This window comes from Mchenga conophoros, linkage group LG14, assembly GCF_057382185.1.
Source record: "Mchenga conophoros isolate Kocher_MC1m ecotype Shallow Benthic linkage group LG14, M_conophoros_male_GT1.1, whole genome shotgun sequence".
Taxonomy (NCBI): domain Eukaryota; kingdom Metazoa; phylum Chordata; class Actinopteri; order Cichliformes; family Cichlidae; genus Mchenga; species Mchenga conophoros.
The window spans coordinates 28,103,167-28,128,360 of record NC_140539.1 but is presented as its reverse complement, the minus strand read 5'-3'; the positions used below and the strand labels follow the sequence as shown (position 1 = coordinate 28,128,360).

Below are 25,194 nucleotides of genomic sequence, written 5' to 3'. Positions count from 1 at the left end.
AGGTCACATGGTGGATGTGGAAAAGTCACAGTAGTTTCAGCGCTGTTTATTCCTCTTGTGCATTTCTGTTTTTTGAATGTATCAGTCAGAGAATCACAATCATCATCTCAATATAAGAAATAATACCATCAATGCAAGGACTTACAAATGTCAGCAAATACCTGGAGGTAGACTGAGGAAACTAGTCGAATGGATGTGAGGGAATGTTGAAAGAAGTGGAAAATCTATAGGGACAAATAGTCTTAGCCCTGGAAAAAACACTTACCACAACAAAAAATGAGGATCCAGGAGGGAGGGAAAGTATTTTTCTATTATCTGGCACCGCTTGTGAAACATCAGGACATGACAGCACGGTAATTAAGACGTAATGGATCACAATCGAGCATAAATGTGGACAACAATGTGAGCCCTTTATGTAGGTTACATCGTAGACCCTACAAAGGCTCCCTGCAGAAGTGTAAATCGGGTATCAGCCCAATAGATTTTTTTTTCCCCACACCTTAGCTCATATGACGACTCACATGTGGACCGTCACTTGGGGTTAAATACCTTGGCCTCTCCACAATTTGTAAAACACAAAAAACCTTTGGGATGAGATGTGAAACGTTTTTACAAACCTAAAGATGTTTTGTTACCTTCTTTAGTTCATTTTCAATGATTAACAGATCACTTAAAGACCCTAACCTCAGAGCATTCACAACAAGATGCAAACCATTGGTACGCCTGAAAAACAGAAGAACTAGATGGAGTTGGCAAAAACACACAAAGAAACCAGCACAGACCTGGAAAATCATCAACCCCTGTCAGAATGATGGAAAGTGAAAAGTTTAGAGGGAAAAAATGGCAACAGCTCATGACAAAAAAAAAAAGTCATCTATCAAACGCTGTATGTTTGCTATTGCTTGGGCATGTATGGGTAGTAGTGGAACTGCCACACTGGCATTTATTGATGTGTTCACTGCTGATGCAAGCAAAAGATAAAAGGTCTTTACAGGATAGTCCTGAGTACTCGAGCACAATCAAAGGTACCACAACTCATTAAACAACATTTCAGCAATCAAAAAAGTCTTCAAGGTCAAGAGGTCAACCCAAGTCAGCAACTTGATCTCAGTCCGATTTAGCTGTATTCTCCTTTATTCCACTAAAGGCAGAAAGACCCAACAGTTAGCACGAGATGAAAATAGAAACCCTGGAAGAGCATCACCAGTTAGTTGCAAATGCAACTATCACACTACATAAAACACAATATCTAGATCTCCTGCCATAAAAGATAAAGGTCGAAACGGTCTGAAAGTTGTTTCTTGTTGCCAGTCCATGAAAGGGCTACCACAAAGAGAGACAATAATTCACTCACCCTCACTACCGATTTGGAATCATCATTATCCTAACATGCATGTCTTTGGCCTGAGGAAACAGGCACAGGAAGAATATGCAAAGTTCTCTGGAAAAGGCCTCTGGCTAACCACTGCACTACCGTTCAATTTGCTATCCCACACAGTTCTTTTTACAGAGGACTGTCTGCAGTCCTGTGAAAAACTTGCTTGCAGAACCACCTTTAGCAGCAATAACTTGAAGGAATCGTTTTCTGTATGACTTTATCATTTTCTCACGTTGCCGTGGATGACTTTTGAGCCACTCTTCTTACAGCCTTGCTTCAGCTCATTGAAGTTTGCAGCCAAAGCGCTTCAATCATGCTGAAGTTTGAACTTTGGCTGGGAAATTGCAACACCTTGATTCTTTTCTTTTTCATTGTGTTGTTGTGCGACTCATTTGGGACAAGCTTTAGCCGTTGGACAGACGGCTTCATATTTGACTCTAGAATATTTTGGTAATATTTGGTAATTCCTATGAAACTATTGAGAGTGCTGTTAGTTATTGTCAGGACTTCAGAGTCACAAGAAGACTGTCCTTTTCACATGATCGATATAAACTCCAATTAAAGCTTGAACATGGTACCTTCAAACTGAATGCACTGACAATCAGAGCCCAAGAAAAAGAACAAGATAGTTAGCCCAAATACTTATAAACTGGTCTGTATGTCTACAATAAGTAAGCAGTTAAGTTAAAGAGAGTTGCTACTATTTAGCTTAAATTAAGATTGAGATATCCATCAGATGAAATTCTTTCACCAGAAAAACAAACCAAAGAAACACTGTATAACATGTATCTTTATTTCATCCGTTCAGCTGTTAATATCGCACCTCCCTTAACCCCAAACCTCTGTTTAAGGACCATGTAGGTGGTCTTAAACCTTTGTTTGGGAATCACTGCATTCATGCAACTTTACACTATAAAGGACCATCTTTATTTGGTCTGAACAAACGAAGATTATATGAAGCCGTTTTAAAATAAGTTCTTCTATAACATTAGTAATATACATACACATCCTAAGGTTTCCTCTAGTCAGTGGGAAGTAATGAACACCGCAACGTACTGTAGCTTATATGAAACTTAAAATATCCCTGAGTGAGCTGAAAAAACGCAGAGCACTAGAGAATAAGAGTGTTGTGATTATTATAGAGTGGAACAGTAAACACTGCAACCTGGAATTTAGCTGACCGGATTGAAGTCATATAGCTTTAAAATAGATTACACAATAAAACATTCACAGCCTACTCAGAGGGAACTTTATGAGAAACTGAGGAACATTGGCACGGTAACCTGTTAAGCCCCAAACCATCAGGCGAGCAGAAAACAAAACAAAACAGAGAATCGTACAGTAAATTCTGCCACTACCTTTAATTATGAGGTTGAATTTTCACTGTGCTGTGCAGACCTGATATATGGACTTCTTTCACATCTGGGATGAAACACAGGCCAGCTGTGGCTCTGGCAGAGCGCCATCGGAGGTCACCACAGGGCCTGGAGTGACTCCAGCTGTTTGCAAGTAGCCCAGATGATATATAAACTCTATAAACAGCTTGAGACTGTGAAAGTTTGTGGCAGGAGCCAATAAACCGTTAAGAGGGATCAGCAGCATTGTCTCAGTGTAGATGGTAGCCCGGGCTCTGTAACTGTGCTGAAAACTGTTCAGAGGGTTGAATTAGGACATCAGAGACTGGAGAGAGAGAGAGGAGAGACCATGCTGCAGTAATTCCCAAGGGACATGTGAGAGTACTTGAAAATTAAAGCTCAGCTGATCTGTAGCATTTTAACACCACTAGCTGCATGTGATGTAACATGAAACCGATTAGCAAAAATAATAAACAAACATTTGAAATGTTAAATGAATAAAATGGTTAGCTGTGGGTATGCTTAAATGGTCTTTACTTTACATTTTCATAAAACTCATGAAACTGGTTGTTTCTAGGATTACAATGCCCCAGCTGATATGACCCAAACCTGACTCACTTGAACACCTTGTGAGATATTTTTTGCCAGACAGCACTCCCTAGTACTGTGCACAGAAAACTAGGTAAAGGAACATATTTTGCACTGATGCTGTTTCATCCCGGGACGCACGGCAGTGTAGTGATTAGCCTCGTTGCCTGTGAGGGTAAATGGTCGTCTGTCCAGGGTGTACCCTGCTTCTCGCCCTACCTTAGCTGGGCTCCAATGCTCCCACGACCCTAAACTGGCTAAGCAGAAGTGTTTGCATGAAGAAAGATCCCCCTTGCAGAAAACCAGAAATTTAGCATGCACTTAAGACTTTCTGACAGCGTGTAACAGCCCAACAGCTTATGACCTCTGTTTATTCCTTTAATTTGTCACCCATGTTTAAGCCAAACCAAACCAACCAAAAGTTTGTTCCAACCAAAAGTTGTAGTCAAATAAATGTATTAGGTCGTGTCTGTTCATGAGCCACATGCTGCCCCGCTGGGCCAGAATATTACAATTGCTGCACAAGATTGAGCTGAAAAGTAAAGAAGTAAAATTTCACTCTGTAAACGTCCACATTCACAAGTTTTTCCACATTTTGTCAGGTTTTTCTTACATTACGGAGAAGCACTACTGCTGTGCTTAAAACATATGCATCAACAAAGCATGAAATGAACAATTTGATCCTTTGTGTGTGTGTGTGTGTGTGTGTGTAATGCCATCCTTTCTGCTACAAAATACTGGAATCTGCAATAAAAACCTAAACTAAACTTAAATAAAGTAGTCCATCAGTTACCAGTGTAGACACTGCTTCTTAACTTCAAAGCAAACAATTCTGTTAATGTGTAAAATGAATTCAGATCACCCCCCTCTTTTTCTTCTATTTTTTTATTTTTTTATTTTGTAAAGAGCAAATAGGCTGGGAACCGCTGCCAGTCACACTTTACGAGCGCACACAGACGGCAGAAACAACAGGCAAATGAGACGTGATGCATAAAATAGTAAACTGTTTTATTCTTTTTTTAACCATGCCACTGAACACTGACGCATACAGAGTTGTGCCTGAATCCACACGGAGAAAACACTTTCACACACTGTGTTACAAAGCTGTAATGAAGAGGGATTTTACTGCACACATGGCAAGAAGAACAACCCTGATTGGATACCAGGTCGAGCTTTGATCTGGCCCTGAGGTAGACAGACATTGACATAATCTAAACAATGCTAATCACATCCTTCTAGGACACATCAAATAAAAGACAGCTGTATTATCACAACATAGAAAGATCAAAGAAAAAAAAATCCTTTTCAAACAAAAGTGCTCTATTTCTTTTGGTCCACCGAGGAAAATCCATTTATAGTGCATGTTCATGTAGAATAGATACAGTGAATGTGTTTTCATGGCACTGAGTGTTGTTGGCTACTTAAGAAGGCATTGGTAATGCCCACAGATGCCAAGATTTGCTATACACACTGTTTTCATCCAAAGATGTCAGTCCATTGTCACTTTGAAGGGAACAATTTGAGAGAAGCGTGTACTTTTTTTTTACATCAAAAATTGCTTGGAACTTGCATCAGAGTATCAGCCACTATCACAGTATGTTGCTTCCAGTTGCAATGTTCAGACAAAGTGGATCTACATGGCAGTCTATCTTTAATTGAGTAACAATAAACAAACACCCAGAAACAACTACCAATAGCACAGACCCATGTACTCAAGCACATCAATGCTCTACTTATAAAAGAGGCACAAGGGAGGGATCTTAATCAAATCAGAGACTTATAAAACACACACATTAAGATGTTTTCTTTTTTTTCTCAAATCATACCAAATGTAAACAGATAGCAAATTACTGTAATACAAAAATACAACATGTTTAAATCTATAAGGCCCGTGTTAGGCTCACATAAGGGAATAACATACCATGACAGATTTTACATTACAGCTACACTACAACTGACAATAACCTGCTCATAGTAATTCAGTGTCAGAATTTTCTTTTTGTGTTTTGTTTAAAAAAACAAACAAACAAAAAACTACTTTTCATGTTTTCTTCAGTTTTCTCCAAGAAAATTCTGATTCTGTGATTTTTATAAGACATCTATATATAGTTTAAGGGACAGTTCACAACAAAAAATCAGATTTTTTGGCTGTTAGTGCCACTCGTTTGTTTAGTTTTAGCGCGAGCCGCCCAGTTTGAGAAGACAGCGCTGCTTGGAGATGTCGTCCTTCTCTTGAAATTCATCAAAGTAAATAGAAATCATTATCTCAATATGCAAATAAAAAAAATCAACCAAAACACAAAAAGCTCGGCAGTTGTATCAGACGGCATCACAAAAGGCTCGTGCTTGTGGCTGAGCTGTAATGTTAGCTACCTGCAGGCTTCTTTTGGTTAGCGATTACAGAAACTACAGAGTAAATAGTCCCTACATGAAATTGCTCACAACAGAGTTTTGGGGTTTTGTTTCTTTTAAAGTAACCGGGTCAGTCTCTGTACCATTTGATTCCATCATAATCAAGAGAAGACAAGCATCTCTATAAAAACTGGGCGACTTGCACCAGATGAATAAAGCACTACAGACCAGAGGAAAACCTACCTACATTTGATTTTTGGATAAACTGTTCCTTAAAGGATTTTTTTTAATAAAAAAAAACTACACAGAAAGCCGTGTTGAGGCATTTTTTACACACTTTTTGACCATGTAATTTATGATGAATTCTAAAAAAAAAACCCAAACAAACTGAAAACGGCTGATGGATGAATAATTTGCAGTGGATTTAAAACAGTGAAAAGCGAGGAGAGGTAGAGCTCGCTCTACTAGAAATCATCCCAAGAGAGACGGACCGTCTGATGAAAACCAGCGCATATTTGGTAACAAATAAACAACGTATAAATAGCACAACCTTATTACAAGAGAAACTCAAATTGTGAGCCAGCTACCCCACCCACCTGAAACAATAACACCCACTGCAAGAAAGACAAGGCAATTAAAGAGATCAAGCTTATGAGGTCAAAACGTGGCAGCCATTCAAGTAAAACATGCAGAAAATAAACAACTCAAATAAAAATCCAACAGCAGGAGAAAAAACAAAAAAACCCAAAGCAGTCACAGGAAATTAGGAGAGAAAATGTTGCAAAGTTCAGCCAATCAAGCCTTCGTGGAATTATTTCAACATCTACTGCAAATCATAGACGATAACTCGGGTTGTCTGATGGTTTAGCAATCAGTCAAAATGCTCCTGCTACACATACAGGTCAGCAGTCACAGCCATTGTGGCATTGATTTTAACCACAGTGGATCCATTAGAGATACAGTGATTATCAAAACTTGTGTGCGAGGGAGACGGTGTGTGTCTATGTTTGTGCACGTCAGGGCTAAAACGGTTAAGTCATCAGGAAACTGTCAAAAATGTGATAATCGATTAATCCTGCAATATTTATTGGACTTTTTTGGGCAAATATCTTTAAAGAATTCAGCTTGTCAACAAAATGTGACTTCTTCTGCCCTTTTTTTTCCCTTTTAGAGTAAAAATAACCTGACTGATGATGAACATTGGTTGCAGCCCTGACGTGTACGCCCATCTGTTTTCGTGCTTGCACGTCTAATTGTCGGGAAAAAACAAGTAAAACCAACTCAGTATCTCTTTGAGCGACATCTCTCCGTAATACACTTCCCAGTTCACCCAACAAGAATTCAGACTCTTTCAAAAACCCTTACAGAAACATTTCAAACCAGCAACACAGGTTTTCATCCAACAGTGACCGTGTGCGTGTGAGTGTGTGTGCCAGTCAGACTGTGCTTGGAGTCCAAGTCCTGCTCAGACGTAACAGACATACAGGTAAGTCTTTTCTATCCTCCAATCTGCCGGCACCTCCTCGGGTTTGTGGCCCTTCATGTGCTTCTGCATGGCAGCCAGGCTGGGGCAGAAGTCCTGGCAGATGGTGCACTGGTACGGAGACGCTCCGTTGTGAGTGCGCAGGTGCTTGATCATAGCCGAGTAGTCTCTTGACCGTTGGTGACAGAGCTTACACTCAAATGGCTTCTCACCTGAAAAATTCAACAATACGGCATTAACCTTGTAGACCTGCAGCCAGATGAGACGGGACTCGCCTCCTAGTTTAAGCCGCTGCACTTTCAGAGGTGTGTTTGTATGTCGGTGCTCTAGGGTTAGACCTGAATTTGATATTAACATTTCAAACCCTGAGCCATGAAATAATACTGGCAATATCTTTCTTTTTTTTTAATGAATTCGTTATTAAACCTTCTGATAATTTTTTTTAAAAGAAATTAAATATTAATTTGCATATATTAGTTTTAATTTGTATCATATTTGCTACATCTGGTATTTTTTGTAATTTGTTGCTTAAAAATGGGTGAAGGAAAAAAACTTACTGATAATCTAGTACTCAAAACTCTCAAAACTCACGTATTAAATATGATACAATTGGCTTTAAAGGTTTTAAAATGAGTCTGTCAGCATCCAAAAGAAATTTCCTCCCTGTCTTAAAAGAGGGACGTGATTAATTTATGTGATTAATATAAAATCACGTAAAAATAAAAAGCCTCACTATGGCCATTCCTTAAAGTACAAGATAACTAATGATTAAACTTATTTCCTTCCTAAAAAAAAAAAAAGTTGAAATTTTGACAGAGCACACTGTTAGCTGTAGAAGAAATGCTGTGTTTTATTTATTTCTGTCTTTTTCTAAGGCCAAAACCTTAAATGCATTAGTCTAAATCAATACGTTCCTGCCCTTTCTATGGCAGGCATTCCCACTGAAGAGTCTTTAAAGTGATTTTCCAGCATAAAGATAGCAGGGCACTGTAGATTTTAGTAAGCGTGACTCATAAAGGAGTAAAATACTGCTTTTGTGGGGGACGATTTATACACATTGAATTATACAAACGGCAGCAGCAGCACTGTAAATGTGCCATTAAATGAAAATGTTGGCCGTGGTCACTGTAATACCAAGTGCAACACTGCGGTGTATCCATGTCTAATAAGAGAGTTTTGGTGTGCCGATAATACAGGCGATTGTTGGACTTTTCCCTGGATCCACCTGAAGGACTTTTTTCGAGCGCGCGCTCTTACCTGTGTGTACGCGGTAATGTGTCTCTAGCTGGTGTTTCAGGCTGAACCTCTTCCCGCAGCCGTTGCACTCGTAAGGCTTCTCTCCCGTGTGGATGCGTTTATGGCCCCTCAGCGTGCCGTCATCTCTGAAACAGCTCCCGCAGAATTCACACTCAAACGGGTGATCGCCTGAAAGCACAATCGTGTCACAGCAGCAGCCGCAACACCAACACAGCCCATTATCGTGAGAAGCATTAAAGGCTAACTTTATCCTTGGCTCGACACGGCACGCCGCATATGTAGCTGCATAGGTCAAATAGTCACAGAGGCCTTTCCGCACGTGCATAGCAAACATGGGAAATGATGTTCTTTCAGACGTTGCTAATGTTATGACATGAGGACACTCCTCTTGGCTGTCGGCTAATAGCTAATAAAAGTCCTCCAGGCATGTGCTGCTCTGTTCTCTATACTGTAGTTAATCTATTTCTCTCCTAGGCTGAGGGTTTGACTCATCTCCAATGACCTATGTGCCTCATTATCTCAGTGTCCACAGCAACAGCCAAGTCAGAGGATACATTGCTCTCCTCATTACAGGCCGATTCTCCCCAATCCCCCACCCCACTGTGGAGCAGATGACATTTACAAAATGTTACTTCCAAGCAGAATGGCATACAAACAAGATACGCTGCCATGGTCAAAACTCCCTTCACTTCTGTCTCTTCACATCAATTATGTATTTCTCCTGTCTAGACATCAAGCCGTCCTGACAGCTGGGAGTGTTATTTAAGGTAAAAGAAGAAAGGGGGACATCTTTTCAGTAAATATCTCTCCGTCTCCTGCGGCACTAAGACTCACCCTTGGTAGAACACACAGACAAGTCATTTCCATTTGCTTTTCCTTCAATATTTATTTGGGTTTCCTCTATCATTTTGGGTGAACCGCACTAGAACTGACAGCCGTGAATTGCAGAGGCCCGAAGGCTGTCTAAGAACCCAAAATATAAACAGGATGAAATTGCCCAAAATATGCACCGGCCATAACGGTACAGTGCTGTCATCGCTGAGGTGAGTCATCTTATAGAGAAGGAAGGAGGGTGGGAGAGGATGCATGCAAATTGACTAAAACCTTAAAGCCAATAACCCCAGGAAATTAACCCATATACCAAAATAAATACAGCTGTCTCTCGTCTCCTCCTTAACGTATGCATGTGCCTGACACCGACATGTTCGCGTTTTATGACTGCAGCTGACACTGTGAATAATGAGGATGGTACAAATGATCCGTCTCTTACCCGTGTGTGAGCGCAAGTGCCTTTTGAGGGTAGTGTGGCTTGGAAAGGGGCGCTCGCAGTGGCTACAGATGTAGCTGTGCATGCCTGCATGGGCCTCCATGTGCTGCTGCAGGGCCTTCTGGGTCTGGAAGCGCTTTGCACACAGCAGACAGAACACCGCCATGTCAGTCCCTGGAGAACGCGCAAGACACAGACGCACAGTTATTTCAGTACCATACACAGACAGGGCCTTAAGTGGGGAAACTGGGTCACTTCAACTTTGTGTGAGTCCTCTGAGGGAAAAGCTTCTTTCAAAGAGCAAGTGCCTCTACCTAAACTAACTCCCCTAAAAGCCCAGAGGCACTTTCAGCTGTGAGTCTTTATACGTTCTATTTTAAACCATGAAAGTCATTGTTTTCTTTAAGAATTTCCCACACAATGCAGAGCATGCCAATCACACAATCAATGGCTCCTTCCTGGTGTGTTAGATGTGTAATTATTCTCTTCATTCCCCATCAGGAGTCAGCTACAGCCTGTGAAGTCCTCTGTCTCTGTGCTCAAAGAGCAGCTGATAGTAGCTCCACCCTAAATGATGCCTACACTATGCGCTCTGTGCAGAATGTTAAGTAGTGATATCAAGCCATTAAAGGCAGGACTGCAGGAAAAAACACAATCCAGTTTAATCCTGTGTGTGACCTGGCATCTCTTTGGGGCTGCTTTCCTGTTGCACAGAGTGTGGAGAGGAATACAGATAGGGAGTCGCTGGCAGGCTAGTTTAAGTCAAAATGGCTATGTGAAGAAGATCCATTGGCTGTCATACAGTCAACATTTGATCTACAGGATGTGTACGCCAGCACGCTCCACTGTGACATTCACACTGATGCAAAATTCATATGTGCACCGGTGAGGGACTGGTTAATCAGTGGCATCGGACATAATGTGCATGTCCTGGAGAGTGAGGCTTTAATGTGAGATTATGAGGTCCTTATTTCTCTGTCTGCACAGGTTGCAGATCATTTACAATGCTAGCAGGTCCCATTGCTCCTGACTCAGATTCAATCAGACATCTCCAGCGGAGGATCATTAGTAAACAGAGGACTGTGCCAGCACTTCATTGGAATTCAAGTGGGGTTGCTGTGTCGCATTTAAAATGCAGTCTGATGAGGTCCACTAAATCAAATCATTTGTTACTGTTATTGAAGTGCCTTGAGGCAACTGGCAATTAAATTGGAATTAACGCAGGGAAAGGGATACAGCACACTCATACTAAGAGGGAAGAGTGTCAGACACTTGCTTTAGGTTCAATCAAGTTAAAGACAAGCCTGTTCAAAGGAGAAAGAAAAAGAAACAAATCAAGCATATTCACATTTTTTCAGGGATAAATCAAAAACGTTGGCTGAGTATTGTTTGCTCATCCGCGCATCACAGTTTGCTCAAACAATGAAAGACACTTTAACATTTCATGGATGACTGCAGTTTAGCTTAAATAAAGAAAGCCTCAGCTTCCTGTTTTGTTTTGTTTTTTCTCTCAAATCTTCTGAAATTTCACCCCAAAACAAAACTTAATAAAAGCGATCGTTCATAATCATTAACGGGAATAAGACGGGATGAAATGCATTCCCCGATCTTAAACGTCCTGCCGGGAGCCGGTCTGATGGAATGAGCTGCACCTGTTCAGAGGCTTTAGCCTGTGCTCTTTTCCACAAAGGGCACACAATGAGGTTCAGGCCCTCATTGACCAAGCCCATTAGTCATAGGCTCCTCATGCAACTCGTACAATCCCTGTCTTTATGTTGTCGCCTAATGACCAAGGCCCTTTCTCACACATGGATCACAATATTTTAGTTGTAGACAAAAGACCCTCCAGTCTCAATGCCCCTGCGCCCTCCCCACTCCCCTTATTCGCTGACCATACAGGAAATCCTTTCACTGGCTAACCAGCTTCACTTTCTTTCTGAGTCATACCTAACGAATGCTGCTTTTGCTCTACGCTGTGTAACAGTATAGTCTGGATAATGATCTATCGAAAATGGTTAAAAACACTTAAGAAGCAGAAAATGCAGTCTCTGAATGACCCCGAGATGTGAAGCCTTCCTCTTTAACCAGCTAGCAGTAAATTCTTTCAACCAGCAGGGGGAGCGCTTTCTGTTCCAATGTGTCCACGTTACTGTAGCTGCAGGCAGAGCAGAGCCCTCAACCAACTGAGCAGCATATTATCCACCTTGTAGATACTTCAAAGCTACTTTAATTATCCTCCCTCTACTCTCTCGTTATTAACCGTCATATATTTTAAACGCCTGTTTCGGTGCAGCTTGCATATTTTCCTTTTTTTTTTCCTCCCCTGTCTGCTCTAGAAGTTTTACATCCTAGTTTCTCTGTGGAGGTAAACCGTGACTCCCCGACACACTCGCAGACACTCACAGATATACATCCTGATCTTTCTGTCACTGACAATGCTGAAACTTGAGAAAAGGAATATGACAACTCTTCTGTCACAAGAATCTCAACCCTTGATCTCGGGATGACACGCAGTGACAACAGCTCAGCAGTCGTTTTCGGTTTTATTCTGCGCAAGCGACGCTGAAAATAAAAATACCAAATAATGTCTTGAAGTGTAAACAAAAACCTTTGGAGGCGAGGAAGTGTTTGTATGCGTTAGCGGTGGCATTTCGCCTCGCTGCGCTCTGTTAACTTTTGAAACGAAAAAGGTTTTGCGGTCGTGGAGTTTTCCAGTAAGCTTTGGTAATAAATGCTGGGGAGATTCTTTATGAGAGAATAAGCCCTAAAGTTGGCCGTCACTGCCCCCTGCTTTCTCACCCTTAACCAGACAATGGGTTTGGACTTTAGGCTTTAAGGCACAGGATGACCCCCTGACCTATGGCCCTCAATAGGCTAAAGACCACGTAATCAATAGCATTTCTCAAAGGCTGGAGCGTTGACTGAGCATTGTGTTTAGTGGGCGGGAGCTTTAACAGTGGGAATAATGATTTACTTTTAAGCAATTCTGCTACGAGGCAGAAAATCTAAACATTTAGTGTGTGCGTTATGCGACTAAGCTGCTCATCTAATGCACAATTAGGTTAGTAATTGAGGACAGTTTGGGGTTGTTATGCGATTTCAGCATATCTCCATGAAGCCGATGTGTATGCTCGTGTGATTTAACATAGTCTGCCTTCATGCATCTGCCACTTATTCAGTCCAACTGAGGTGGGAGCCAGCCAGGCTCTCACGCTGCCTAAGAAACAAAACCATGTGTCTAGGCAACCAGATAGGATCATGGTCCTTGTTGGGGTGAAGTGTTCAAGCTAATCCCTTCATTCACAAATAAGCGCAGCCTGTTTCTTTTCAAGCAGCAAACAAAAGTTTTCCCACCCTGAGATTCTGGGAGTAAACCCACGGCAAATTGGACAAGAGATTGTATCAGTGATGACCGCAAAGCTGTATAATTTCTTCTGTGTTAATCTTAACTTCAGTGTCCTGAGCCTACAGATTACACTGGTCGAACCGTGAAAAATGTCCTTTCTGTGTTTGCTGAAATATGCCGTAGACTTCATTTTAACAGCATCGGTCACAAATAACTGGCATTGTTTTAATAGACGCTTTCAGAATTCGATCCATTAAGGCATTTGTTTCGGCAAATTGTGAATGACGGCCGAGTCAGAGCTGAACAAATCACCTGCTGCTATCAAAACAACAGCGGCTTTCACAGTTTACAATATTAACACCAATGCTGTTCGCGACTACTAGTATGCAGCACTTTCAGCTACGTCCTCGGGCCCTGCTCGCCGTCTGCCGGCACACTGCTATCACCCTGTTAAACATACACAGCCAGGCGGGCTACGTGCTATGTGCTGGACCTCACATGACCCCGTGCGTTCAGGCTACTGTACGTGTTCATGCGGACAGCTCCATGCAGAGCAACAGTACAGTACCTTAAACAACCCCGGGCCCTCATCAGTAGACTGCTAATCTACCCGAGTGAGGAACAACCGACTCAATAATTAATGCAACATGAGATACGTTGCTCGTGTTTAACCACCATTCCACGGACCGGTTCATTGAGGCCACACACTGATTCATTCGCCTCTGTTCCTAGAACATTTGCTATATTTTCTATAGCTACTGTATTTCACTTTACATGAAATGGCAGGGCAGCTCGGGGCGTGTTTGTGTGTGTGTGTGTGGTAACAGTCAGGGAAAATAAATAGGGGGGGCGGTCATAATGGCCAAACAGAGCGCAGTTCAGTTCAGTTTAAGGCTTATGCGAATTACAACTGAGTATTAACAGGAGGGTGCAGTATGATGACGGACACGCAATTAGGCGAGCTAAAAGGTCTGCATTAAGAGGGATGCATTAGAAAGCCTGGGCTGTATCTGAACAGACTACAGGACTGTTAAATTAGGGTTTGGACAGAAGGTAATATTATTCACTTGATGAAGCAGCCTGTAATGTGTGGAAACAGTGCAGCTGCTGTGAGTACACAAAGACAGCACTCTTATGGCCTTTTTTCTGTAGGCAAGGCAAGGTGGCAAAATTGTCAGCCAGCACAGTTTGAAGCACATACAGTCGATTTCTGTGCATGGTGGAGATAAGCTATGAGTCTTGGGTTTTCCAAAATGGAAAGCTAGGTGCCCCAGAGCCCTTACTTGCCATGATGAAACAAACCCCTTTGTTGTGAGAGCAATTCGGAGACAGATCCATTCTTTTATTTTGGGCACTGACAAGTAGGTCAGAGGAGACTATGACAGTGCTGTGGTGAGGAGTAAACAGCAGCACATGATGTTGTTTTCCTCCGTGTCCTGGCATCCAACACCAGCAGCAATCCTCCTGCCCTCAGGAAGTCCTCACATACCCCCTACCCCCTTCCCTTCTCACAGTTCAACCCACCCCTAACCCTCTCCACCAAACCCCCTGCTCTCTTTGATCTCTAACTTCAGCAACACAGAGCCATTAACCTCTGACATATAAAAGTGGCTAAAGACTTTCACTGTAAACTAGTCTTGCGGCCAAATCAGCCAAATTGCCACAGAGTAAGGTCTCCCAAGAGCAGAATTATTTCCCCTCTGGAGAAGAGGTGGACGGCAGTGCTGCAGCTGCTGAGGTCTGACAAGTGTTAATCTGCTAAGGGGAAACTCATTTGGCTAACTGGTTATGCCACATGGCAAATTAAAGCAGAAGCTGCACGCTCGGCACTGTGTCTCTATCTTTTTTTGTTTTGTTTTGGTGGGTTTTTTTTAGAAGAACAAGAAATAAAAACCAGGTGATTTGGAAAATGCGAGTCTCTGCAGTGATTTGGAAAATTTCCTTGCATAACCTCGGCACAACTGATTGAATTACCTGTAGCTCATGACGAATGCCACAATAAGAGTCAGTAAAAAGGGTCATGCGTCACAGCGGACCAAGCTGAGATCATGACAAAATAAGAGAGTAATGCCCTCCTGCACCCTGCTCTGGATACAGTGCCAAGCTGAAACCGAGCTCTGGATGTTTACAACTCAGGGAGATGAGGGTAGAAACTTCTGGGCATCGTTAACACCCCTCCATGTCCACATCCATTAACTATTCATACTGTGTGTGCCACCTGGAGTTACAGTTACGTGCCAGTGCTCCTGAGAGGGTTATCACCTTTCTCTGACAGTAGCAGAAAAGGTGTGGATTCGGACACTCTCAGGGATACATGTATGTGCCATCTGACAACAAAACTGTTGGGCAATAAACTCGAATTTAGGCAGATGGAAAAAATGATGCATTCATTACAGACAACCGATAAACCTTTTAGAAATGTCTTAATCAAACAGAAAAATACCAACTTACTAAGAAAAGTACTGCACTTAGACAACATCTGGTTTATCTCTCGCTTGATTTTTAGTGCATTTTATTTAATCAGTTGGACACTTGTGTTGTTTGTCATTTTTATCTCCTCCTTTTTCCCTTTTTCCCCCCTCTATGAGGCACTTTCTAACGTTGATAACGACTTCAGCTCCCCGGGCATGTTTTTCCAAACTACGAGAGTCCAGATTGCAAATCACCATCCAGGTTTGTGCAGCCAGTCATCCAGAAATATAACTATTTAAAAAAATACTTTGACTCATCTTGGTGCCAAATGTTAATGCCAGACACTTGCTGAACAAGAAGAGTATGTAATGCAAACATTTTGCCTGGTTTGAGATCACTGAAAAATCACAAAAAGGTGTCTGGCCTGCTGTTGAGTGTGTGGGCGTGAGGTAAATAATTTCACAGCCGCTGTCATGAGGGAGGTGAGGATAGTATGTCTGTGAAACTGTAATGCTGGTGCTGTAAAGCTACTGCTGTGGCAAAGTGGCATGCAGTGGGCCTGGATGCCAGGAGATATTAGTGGGTGATATGTGAGAGGGCCTCCCACCTCCCTGTTGATAAATTATGGAGCATCATGACAGGAACAGTTTAACCCAGCCAGCATGACAAGCCAGTTTAGACCATGATCACGAGTCCCGTAGTCACGGCTTACTCAACAGCTCAGTGCATGCTGTCCAGGTTAAACATTGTGTGTGTGTGCGTGCGTGCACGTTGAGAGAGCATGCACACATGTTTGTAAAGTACCTGTGTGTGTTTGCCTGTGGGCTTCCAGAGCGTCCTCTGAGGAGAATGTCGCTCCGCACTGATCACACACGAGCGCCTCTGCAGGAGCTGTAGACAAAATCAAATTCAAAAGAGTGTGTTTTGATCAGACCTGAACACAAACATGTGTTTGTAATTGCAGCTTAAGTCAGTTAATTTCACATTTAAAGAGGACTGTGGAGAAAAGCAACGAGAGGGGGGGGGACAAAGAGATGCTGTTTGAAAAGTCAGCAAAGAGCCTTGTTTGTCACACACTTGTGCTTTTCAGGTGTTAACACAAGGAAGCAAATGTGCAGAGTACAATGGAGCAGTGGAAAGCGCCGTAAAAACACAACTGGGGACAAACAAAAGCACCAGACAGGGTGCAATGGTCCTTCTTCTCGAAAAAAGAAAAAGGAAAAAAAAGAGCAGAGCTGAAGAGTTTTATTTACCGTGCCCTGTTATCAGTCTCTGAACAGTGAGCAGACTGTATGCCTGAGAGGCCACAGAAGGACTGGGTGTTCTCTCTACAGCAGACGCTTCCCGCCTGCGGCACATCCCTTTATCAAAAAAAACACTTCAGAGTCAACACCCCGAATCCCACTGCATACACTGTAACTACAGTTCCCAGTTCACCTTTGGAATGCCCTTGTCTGTTCTGATGAAGACATGAGAGAGACAAGTATGCACGCTGCCAGCAGAAACGTTCAATCCTTGTTCTGCACTCACCTCACACCTGCACAGACAGACAAATAAGACAGATATGCACATACGCACACGCGCACACGCTCGCTCTTTCTCTTTCTCTCACACACAGCTGTTTGGATGTGGGTTGGCTCTCACAGAGATGTAAATCGGTTGCAGATCCATACTGGCCCAGGGCTCATTCACTGATCTATTTTCTGCTCAGCTGGCTTTAAATGAAGTTAAAATGACTCATTAAAACACCCACAAGCTTTGGGAACTCTGAGCGCTACAGCCTAAATGTGGTCCTCTTTCAACTCTTACGATGCCACTATACAGAGACACTCTGCCACTGTTCCCAGTGCTGCACACAAATACCAAAAAAAAAGAACCAACAAAAAAAAGAGAGAGAGCCCCAATCTGTTCATTTCTAAAAACAACAATTTTTGAAAACAAACTGTTACTGTTTTGGAATAGTGCGTTTTGTTACGCGGCGTAAAAATAAAACTTGCTTGAGAGTAGTGTTGTTTAGTAGTAACACTAAAGCAGAATTTGCGATCCTGATGTTGTGTGACGCTGTCCAGTGTGGTGTGTTGTGTTGTGTGAGATTGTGTGATAAGGGAAGAAGAGAACATAGTGCATTGTCTTGTGCAGTCAAAGGCACGGAGTGTGCTCTCATCCATAAACCATCAAACTGTCTCCAGACGCGGCTGCAATCGTCCTCCATCAAAACACTTTGTCTGGCATACCAAAATAAGAGCCAGCATCGAGCTGAATACCAAATCAGCCCATTAGAGCAGTGGAGCACTCGCTCCTTAGCAACCAGCGGGATCTAAGGCTGCTATACCGAAATACACAGTGACAAAGAAATGAGATCCACATCTCTCTCTCTCTTTTTTTTTTTCTGTAGTATTATAGGTTGACACATTGGGATGGGGAGAGTTTATGCAAAAAATTCAAATTAGGTTAAAGGTGCTGCTGTTACGGATGTCGCTGCGAATTGAAAATCAAAGCGCGTTGTGGTGGTCGGGGTAATGCAAGACAATATGTGTGTTTAGGGTTATCCAGAGGGTATAAAAGAGGAGGAACAGAAAAAGGGAGGGGGATCAGGTGAAGTTTAAAGAAGCAGATTCTTTCTCTCATCCGTCAGCAGGATGTCATTCCAAAACAATCCTCATAGAGAAGGTGGAGAGGACAGGGACTTTGCCTTGTCTGTACACATAATCCAACTGAGGTTTCTGTTTTAGTTTCATTTTTAGTCCCTGATCTCTACCCCCCCCCCCCCCCCCCCCCCCAAACTACCCGCCCCTCCTCTCTCTCTATTTTGGATAAAGTAGCTGGGAGAGCAGTCAGGTCTGATTAAGTCTGCATTTGGGTACAGTGTGTTCCTGGACACACATCTGCGAGCGAGCCATCACACACGCTTCGGAACACTGGCAGAACACCCAGGCCTGCCGGCAGCTGATGATGTCATCACTCAGAAGGGGCAGAGCTGGCGAGCTGCCAGAGTCTCCGAAAAAACACAGAAACGATTCAAACTGAGAGAGACTAGAGAGGGAGACGGAGAGAAGAGAGGGAGGGAGACGCGCATAGACCTAAGCATGGAAAAGAAAGCATGATCCAAGTATTCGGAGCAGCACTAACCGGCATGGGTAGGGGTGGAGGGGGGGTCGTAGCATGAACAGGTGCATTTGAAAAGCTGCACTACTGTATCAAGAGGGTTGATCAGCTCTGAATGCTCTGAGATGAGAGTGTGAGAGTTACTAAGTACCTGTGTGAGACAGCATGTGCATCCTGAGCCGCATGCTGTCCTGGAAGTGTTTGCCACAGTATTCACAGCCATTGCCCTTCTCCTCATTATGGAGCCTCCTGTGGAAAGACAAACACTAATGTGAGCGTGTTAACGGATTCAAGAAACGGAGCGAGACTGCACTTTTGATAAAGCAAAAAAGCCGCAGATTCGAGACACTTTTATTAAGGTCTCCCAAACCTAGAAGCATCATTGTAACAAGAGGAGCATGTTTTAATTCCGGCAAGAATCCCTCGCTGAATGCGGCATCATTAGCGTAAGAGGCCCTTGGAGTTGTGAATCACAACGCATGAACGCTAAAAGAACACAGACAATAGGATATCTGGCTAATTTCAGAGCGCAAACATACGCGTGCCTCCACCCGCCAGCACTGCAAGACACTGGGCACACACGCAAACCCACTCAGACTAGCGCGCGCACACACACAGACAGCACATGCACGCAAACTCGCATCCCGACATAATATGCACACGCATACACTCCTCCTGTAACTGCAATGAAAAGGAGAAAAGAAGATGATTCGCTGAAGCTCCGCCGGCAGCAAAACCTATCATATCATATCACACACATCCAAGCATGCAAGGCATCTGTACTGTTATCCTTGGATCACCCCGCCAACAGCAGAGCAAATGGCCTAAAAAATCTGTGGTTAAACACACACTGTGGTCATAATAAATGAGACTTAAGATGTCATTTAATTTAGATGAAATCAACATTAACGCCGTCGGGAACAAAAAGGAATCCTTTTAGAGCTGCAGGCCCAGTTTCAAATTTGACCAGCTTCTGTTCATACTAGATTCTTATACTATACTAGATTAGGTTTTATTTAGGACATCCTGGTGGTCAAGCAGTCGGCGATATATGCAGTTATGTTACAGTCTTTGATTTTTGGCAGATGCTTCCTAATATTTGTTAATATGCTTAAAAAAAGATGTTTGAGGTAGTTTAGAAATAGTGTCCAATACGATTGCTTACAGCGAGGTCTGCAGCACATGTTGCAGAGTAGCATCAGTGGTTTTCATATTAAATAGAGAGAAGTACATTACTAGAAAAATATTTTCCTATTCAATATAACTGGCATTCTGCATTTATAATAAGAAGCATAATATTACTATTAAGTTCCAATCGCATTTGAAACTAACTTAAACTAACTTCACTCACCGTGCATCAATATGTAGCTGACATTTTTGTCATTTAGTTGCATAGATGACCCCTTAATTACAGAGGTGGGTAATTAATTTTCCCAAGGGGCCACACGAGAATCTCTTTAAAAGCTTATTGGCGTGGCCTTCCACAGCAGTCCCATTTTTCTGTGTGGCTCCTGCACGTCTGCATATGCCAATCATCAGCGTTCTGCATTCCCACTGGTCGTCACTTTAATCACTCGCTTCAAAGCTGAACTCGCTTTAGCTTGGCACCCGCCCACTTCGCATCACTATTAGCTTTTTCAGCTGTCACTGCTACGAGTCACCGACTGGTCTCTTCCTTTGTTTGACACTGTTTGAAATACTTGGAAGACCAAAAAAATTTGATTTTGTGACTTTTTACTTTATTCGTTATGTTTTAAATCATACCATATATGGTTAAATGTCAATATCAGCTTCTGCCCTAAAAGAATAATTAACTGTTGGGCTCCAAATGCAATGAACGGGGTGGACTTTGTGTCCTGCTGGTCTGGGAGTGGGGACGGGGGTTAAAGGCACTGACCGTGTAATCATAATGTTTTAAAGTCGGAGTCCAGCTGCGAACAACTGTTGCGTTTGATTTTGAATTCATTCCACGTCTTCCTGCCCTCATTTCACTGTCATTGAAACAAAACCGATAAATTATTTGAAGTTAATTAATTTTGGAATATTGAAAAGAGGAGCTGTCCTCAAACATGCAAAACAGGCTTTTAATTTGATTTTAGCAGCTGTTTAGTAACCTTGAAAAGTTAGTGGAACACTGAACTGTTCATTTTATAATTTCAGCCTCAAGGCTGCTGATTTTTTTTTTAAAAAATGGTATATATTTCCCAATTTCCTATTTTAATCATTCAAACCAAATGGATTTCTTTTTCTGAAGTGTTTCATACTAAAACTGTGCCAGGAGATGCCTCCTGAACAACACCAGAAAATGTCAATCTGCAGGCCAGGTGTATGCTCAGTGACCTGGTTACAGACCTACAGCAACTTCATTACATCCTCAAGCAGTGCCACCACCGCAGCTCCTTGAACCTGCGGACATCAGCCTGTCTCCGTGAGTAAGCTGTGCGCATCACTAAATATCCCACAGGATGCATTGTTTCAACAGAGTTCTGGAGTGAGGCTGAAATGTCAGCCACAGGCATGAACAGGGAAACACTGCGATCCTAATCATGGGTTAGCTGCACATTAGGACTGCAAACTGTCTTGTTTCTACCGACTGATGATGAGTCAAACGCTGACGAGCTCGCACAATTGGAAACATCTGCAATCAAGTTAATGAGAGCTGTCATCGATCTGGTTAATTTTTTGTGTACAATGACAAAAGGACAAGCTAATAAGTAGGGTAAAAATAAACAAGAACAATAAAAAAACAACAACAACAAAACAACAGAGCCGAGTCGTGAAGCAGAAGTTATCCATCATGTTGCTGAAGCGTCCAGCCCGGCCCCTGCTGAGAGGATCCTGTCTGCTGATGCAAAGGAATGCATATCAAATAGCCTGGGAGACAGACTGTTGTGTGAAGCGCACTTCTGCACAGATAATCAAACAGAATTTAGAAAATGAGGCTTTGTAAATGACAGCATTTTGCGACACCAAGGCCTCTTTATATCAAACCCCTCACAGAGACTCGATTCAAAAGTTGCCGACACGTCTCACTGTTAAGACACGAGCGCAGGTGTCCCTGAGAATAAATGAACAAATTCTCAGATGCTGTTTCAAGCTTTTGACTCGCATTATATTCACTGAGAGAGGGGGAAAATCTCGAAGACGTAGAAAAGGTTAAATTTAAGAGACACGTGTCTAGCATAATCATTCATTATCACAATAAGCACAGATCCACCTGCACGCCCGTCTCCTCCATCTTTTATTAAAGGTAACGCACAACTGTCAGTGAAAATGTTGAGCTGCAGGAGAGTGTAGCAGTGTTTCTTCAGCACAAAATACAACAAAATATTTTGTGATTATTAGCTATTGAGCCTGGCGTTTTTAAAGTATATTATTTCATTTTGCATTAGTTAAAACAAGCCAGATTAAAAATAAACAGCACAAATTAGTGTTAATGGTTGTTTTGTGCATGTTACCTGTGCTGCTCCGCAGCCTGCCGGCTGTGCAGCTGGAGCCCACATTCGCCACAACACTGCTGGCCTTGAGCTGGGGCCTCGTGCCTCATCCCTGCTGCAAACTGGCCAAGCCTGCTCAGGAGCTCCCTGTGCAGCAACCCTTGGTGCAGCAGTCCACTGTAGGTTCTCGGGTCTAGTGGCACACCCAGGGTTGGGGCCACAGAAACAGACACTGGCATGCCCTCCCCTGTGTGGTTGGATGGCACAGAGTATATGGAAGCCAGGTGTTTCTCAGAGATCCCGGGAAAACAGTCAAGAGTGTTTCCTGCCATTTGTCCTCCATCCTCGGGGCCTGTGTGCAGCTCTCGAGCACTGGTGATGACGCTACCTCTCAGGGGCGTCCCCGGGCCTTCGTCTCTAGGCTGGTCTGAGATGCAGCTTCCCTCCCCTGCACTGGAGGATCTGCCCTCATAGCTGTTGGCATCATCCACCTGCATGCGCTCTAATTTTATACTTCTGGGAGGTTCGTGGGATGAATCCTGGGCTATCTCTACACCGCTATGCTGAGCCTTCTGGGAGTTCTCCATGTCTACCACTGTGTCCTGCTTGGGGCTCGATTCAGGAGCTGCCTCAGGCTCTGGGCCAGGAGAGCTCCTCTCAGTCATGTGGTACAGTGCCAGGTGGTGTAGAGCTGTGGGACTGGTGTGGTTGAGTCCATCCTGTATGGAATGCTTCTTGGACATCAGCATTTGCCTCCAGTGCCTGGCCCGGCCATGGTCACTGTGATCTCCGGAGCTGTGATTCCTGACCGCCACTTCCTCACTCTCCTCTGCCTGGATGGTCTCCAGCACCTTCAGGCACTGCTCCTCCAGGTACTCGATCTCCAGAATCTCAGCAGCATACAGCAAGTCGTCCAAGTCCTCAGCTGTGGCCTGGAGCGAGGCGGTGTAGGCGTACTCTAGGATCTGCTGGAAAGTCTTGGGGGACAGGAAGTCCAGGGCGTAGCGCAGGCTGCTGCGGTGGAACAAGATCTCGAACATTTTGCTAGTGCAGGCCAGGACGGTGCGGTGCGCTGGAAACTCTTGGCCATCCACTGTGATAATGACATCACACAGGGTGCCGGTCAGACGCATCTGATTAGCCCGCTGCAGGAGCGTGCTGGAGTGAGTGGGATTGTGGAGTTGAAGAACACCCATGTTTGTCAGACCCCTATCCACTCGGACCTTTGCTGAGCCCACGCATGAGGTGTGGCTGTCCTGCCTGCTTTGCTTTCAGTTCGCTGTAGGTCTGCGTTTTGGGGTGGAGGAATGAAGATGGAAGACTGTTAGAGCCCATTTCACGTACAGTATGATGCAAAAGGCAGATGATTATACTCCAGGGAACACACCAGTCAAAAGCAACTTAAAATGATATTAATGAATATTATATAAAGTGAAAAGCAAACCCTCGACCCCCCTATGTGATTTCTTTAATTATTTTATTTGATGCACCCTACATGCATTTAAAAAATACCAAAGGGAGACAACAGGTCGATGAGCGCAAAGCAACAGTTTCCACTGCAGGTGATTAGTCTGAGGTTTCACTGAGAGCGGTCACGTCGCTGTAATAACGTCTGCATACTGAGAGGTGACGGTTCAATTTATCAAGCTCCTCACACATTCATCCATTCCTTCAACAGGTAGGCCTGCTATTAACAAAGCCCTTCAAGGGCTGATTAGTTCATTTAGGCGGCGCACGTTCATGATTAGATGTGTTACAATTAAGCGCTCTGCTTAAAAAAAAAGAAAGAAAGAAAGAAAAGAAAAAGAAAAACCTGAGTAAGTTACCAAACTGGCAAAGCACGCAAATAAAGCGCAATCCGCGCATGCATGGATTTTTTCTATACATCCAAACGGCTGAATGAGTGTCTGAATAATCCCTGTTTGATGTTTTGTGTAGTCGGACCACTCATCACCTCGAGTGATGCTGACGGGCTGCATCCTCAACTAACCGCAACATCAGAGCGCATCAGGTGCAGACGCACAAATCCACCTGATTATCCAAACACATTGCGACAAATTAAGCCTCCCTGCGCGCTTTTCATTTAAGGGGACGCGACGGGTTCGAAAATAAAAGACCCAATTTGTCTAAAATAGTCCAGAGTGCATCACAGTGGCGTGAACAGTGTGCGATACAGTCTGAGCTCATTCAAGTTTGGAAAATCCTAAAGCAGTGCGCGGACTAAACTTAAGTGGATTTCCACATGGTTGCTGCGAATCGAAATTATATCAAGGAGCCGCAAAGCTGACATTATTGTTCAGTGTTAATAATTAAGATGAGGAGGTCTCAAAAGTAGTTCATCGGAGCTGAATCACCTGACAGAAATCAACAGTGGAAAGAATAAAGAGTGGCGGCTGTCAGAGCTGTTCTTACCTCCGTCTCCTAATGTCCTCCGCTGATTATCCAGGCAGTATCATGCTTACACATTTCACAGTACCCGCTCCAAACTCAGTCCTGCTCCAAGTAAGCAAATCATCACCCAGCCACGACAGTCAAACCAGCAGGGGAAAGCGAGACTGCCGAGGAGAATTTTCAAAATAAAACGACGGCCTGAGCGATGTGATTAATAACTGTTGATCCAACTGACTGTTATTATCAGGTTATAATTACAAACGTAGTGACTGTGTGGCGTTAATACATTGTTTCCAACATGCTGTAACTAACTCAAGAACTAAATTGTTTCCAGAACCAACACTATGATCACAATAAGAGGGGCAAAGTGATCGAAATGCGTGCAGAAAGCACTTAGTGTGAGTCAAAATCGTTATAACGATACTACAGTATTCACGTCTTTGTAGATCGTTGCAAAATGACACTCCTGGAAAAACGGCACTACATGAAGGAAATTATAAAGTTTAGTTAGATTTGATTATTCACAAATATTCTGTGCATTTTATTCACCTAAATACTGACACACACATCAACATATTTTGATCAGTATTAAATGATGTAGCCTATTTTACACAAATTACTGGGTTTAACTCTAAGCCTTCACGTGGAAACAAAGGTAGACAGAGAGTAATGGTTACACTTGTGTATTTTATGTAGATAATGCAAATATTTTGGAACAGACGTAGAGAACATCATTTTGTATTTGAAGACAAAGAAAGAATGCGATTCTTATGAGGCTTTGCTTCTTTTTCATTTTTGCCAGCTACAAGGTTACCCAACTTGT

General features: G+C 43.0%; 1 protein-coding gene across 1 annotated transcript; it reads right to left on the bottom strand.

Annotated features, from left to right (window-relative positions):
* Positions 1-4,242: 4,242 nt before the first annotated feature.
* On the bottom strand, positions 4,243-24,605 carry zbtb16b (zinc finger and BTB domain containing 16b). Its single transcript, XM_085243736.1, has 7 exons — positions 24,393-24,605; positions 22,002-23,267; positions 18,695-18,792; positions 16,243-16,329; positions 9,684-9,854; positions 8,414-8,581; positions 4,243-7,368 (listed from the first exon to the last, which is right to left on the bottom strand). The coding sequence occupies exons 2-7, from the start codon at positions 23,174-23,176 to the stop codon at positions 7,139-7,141; spliced, it is 1,929 nt and encodes a 642-aa protein (XP_085099862.1). The 5' UTR covers positions 23,177-23,267; positions 24,393-24,605; the 3' UTR covers positions 4,243-7,138.
* Positions 24,606-25,194: the final 589 nt, after the last annotated feature.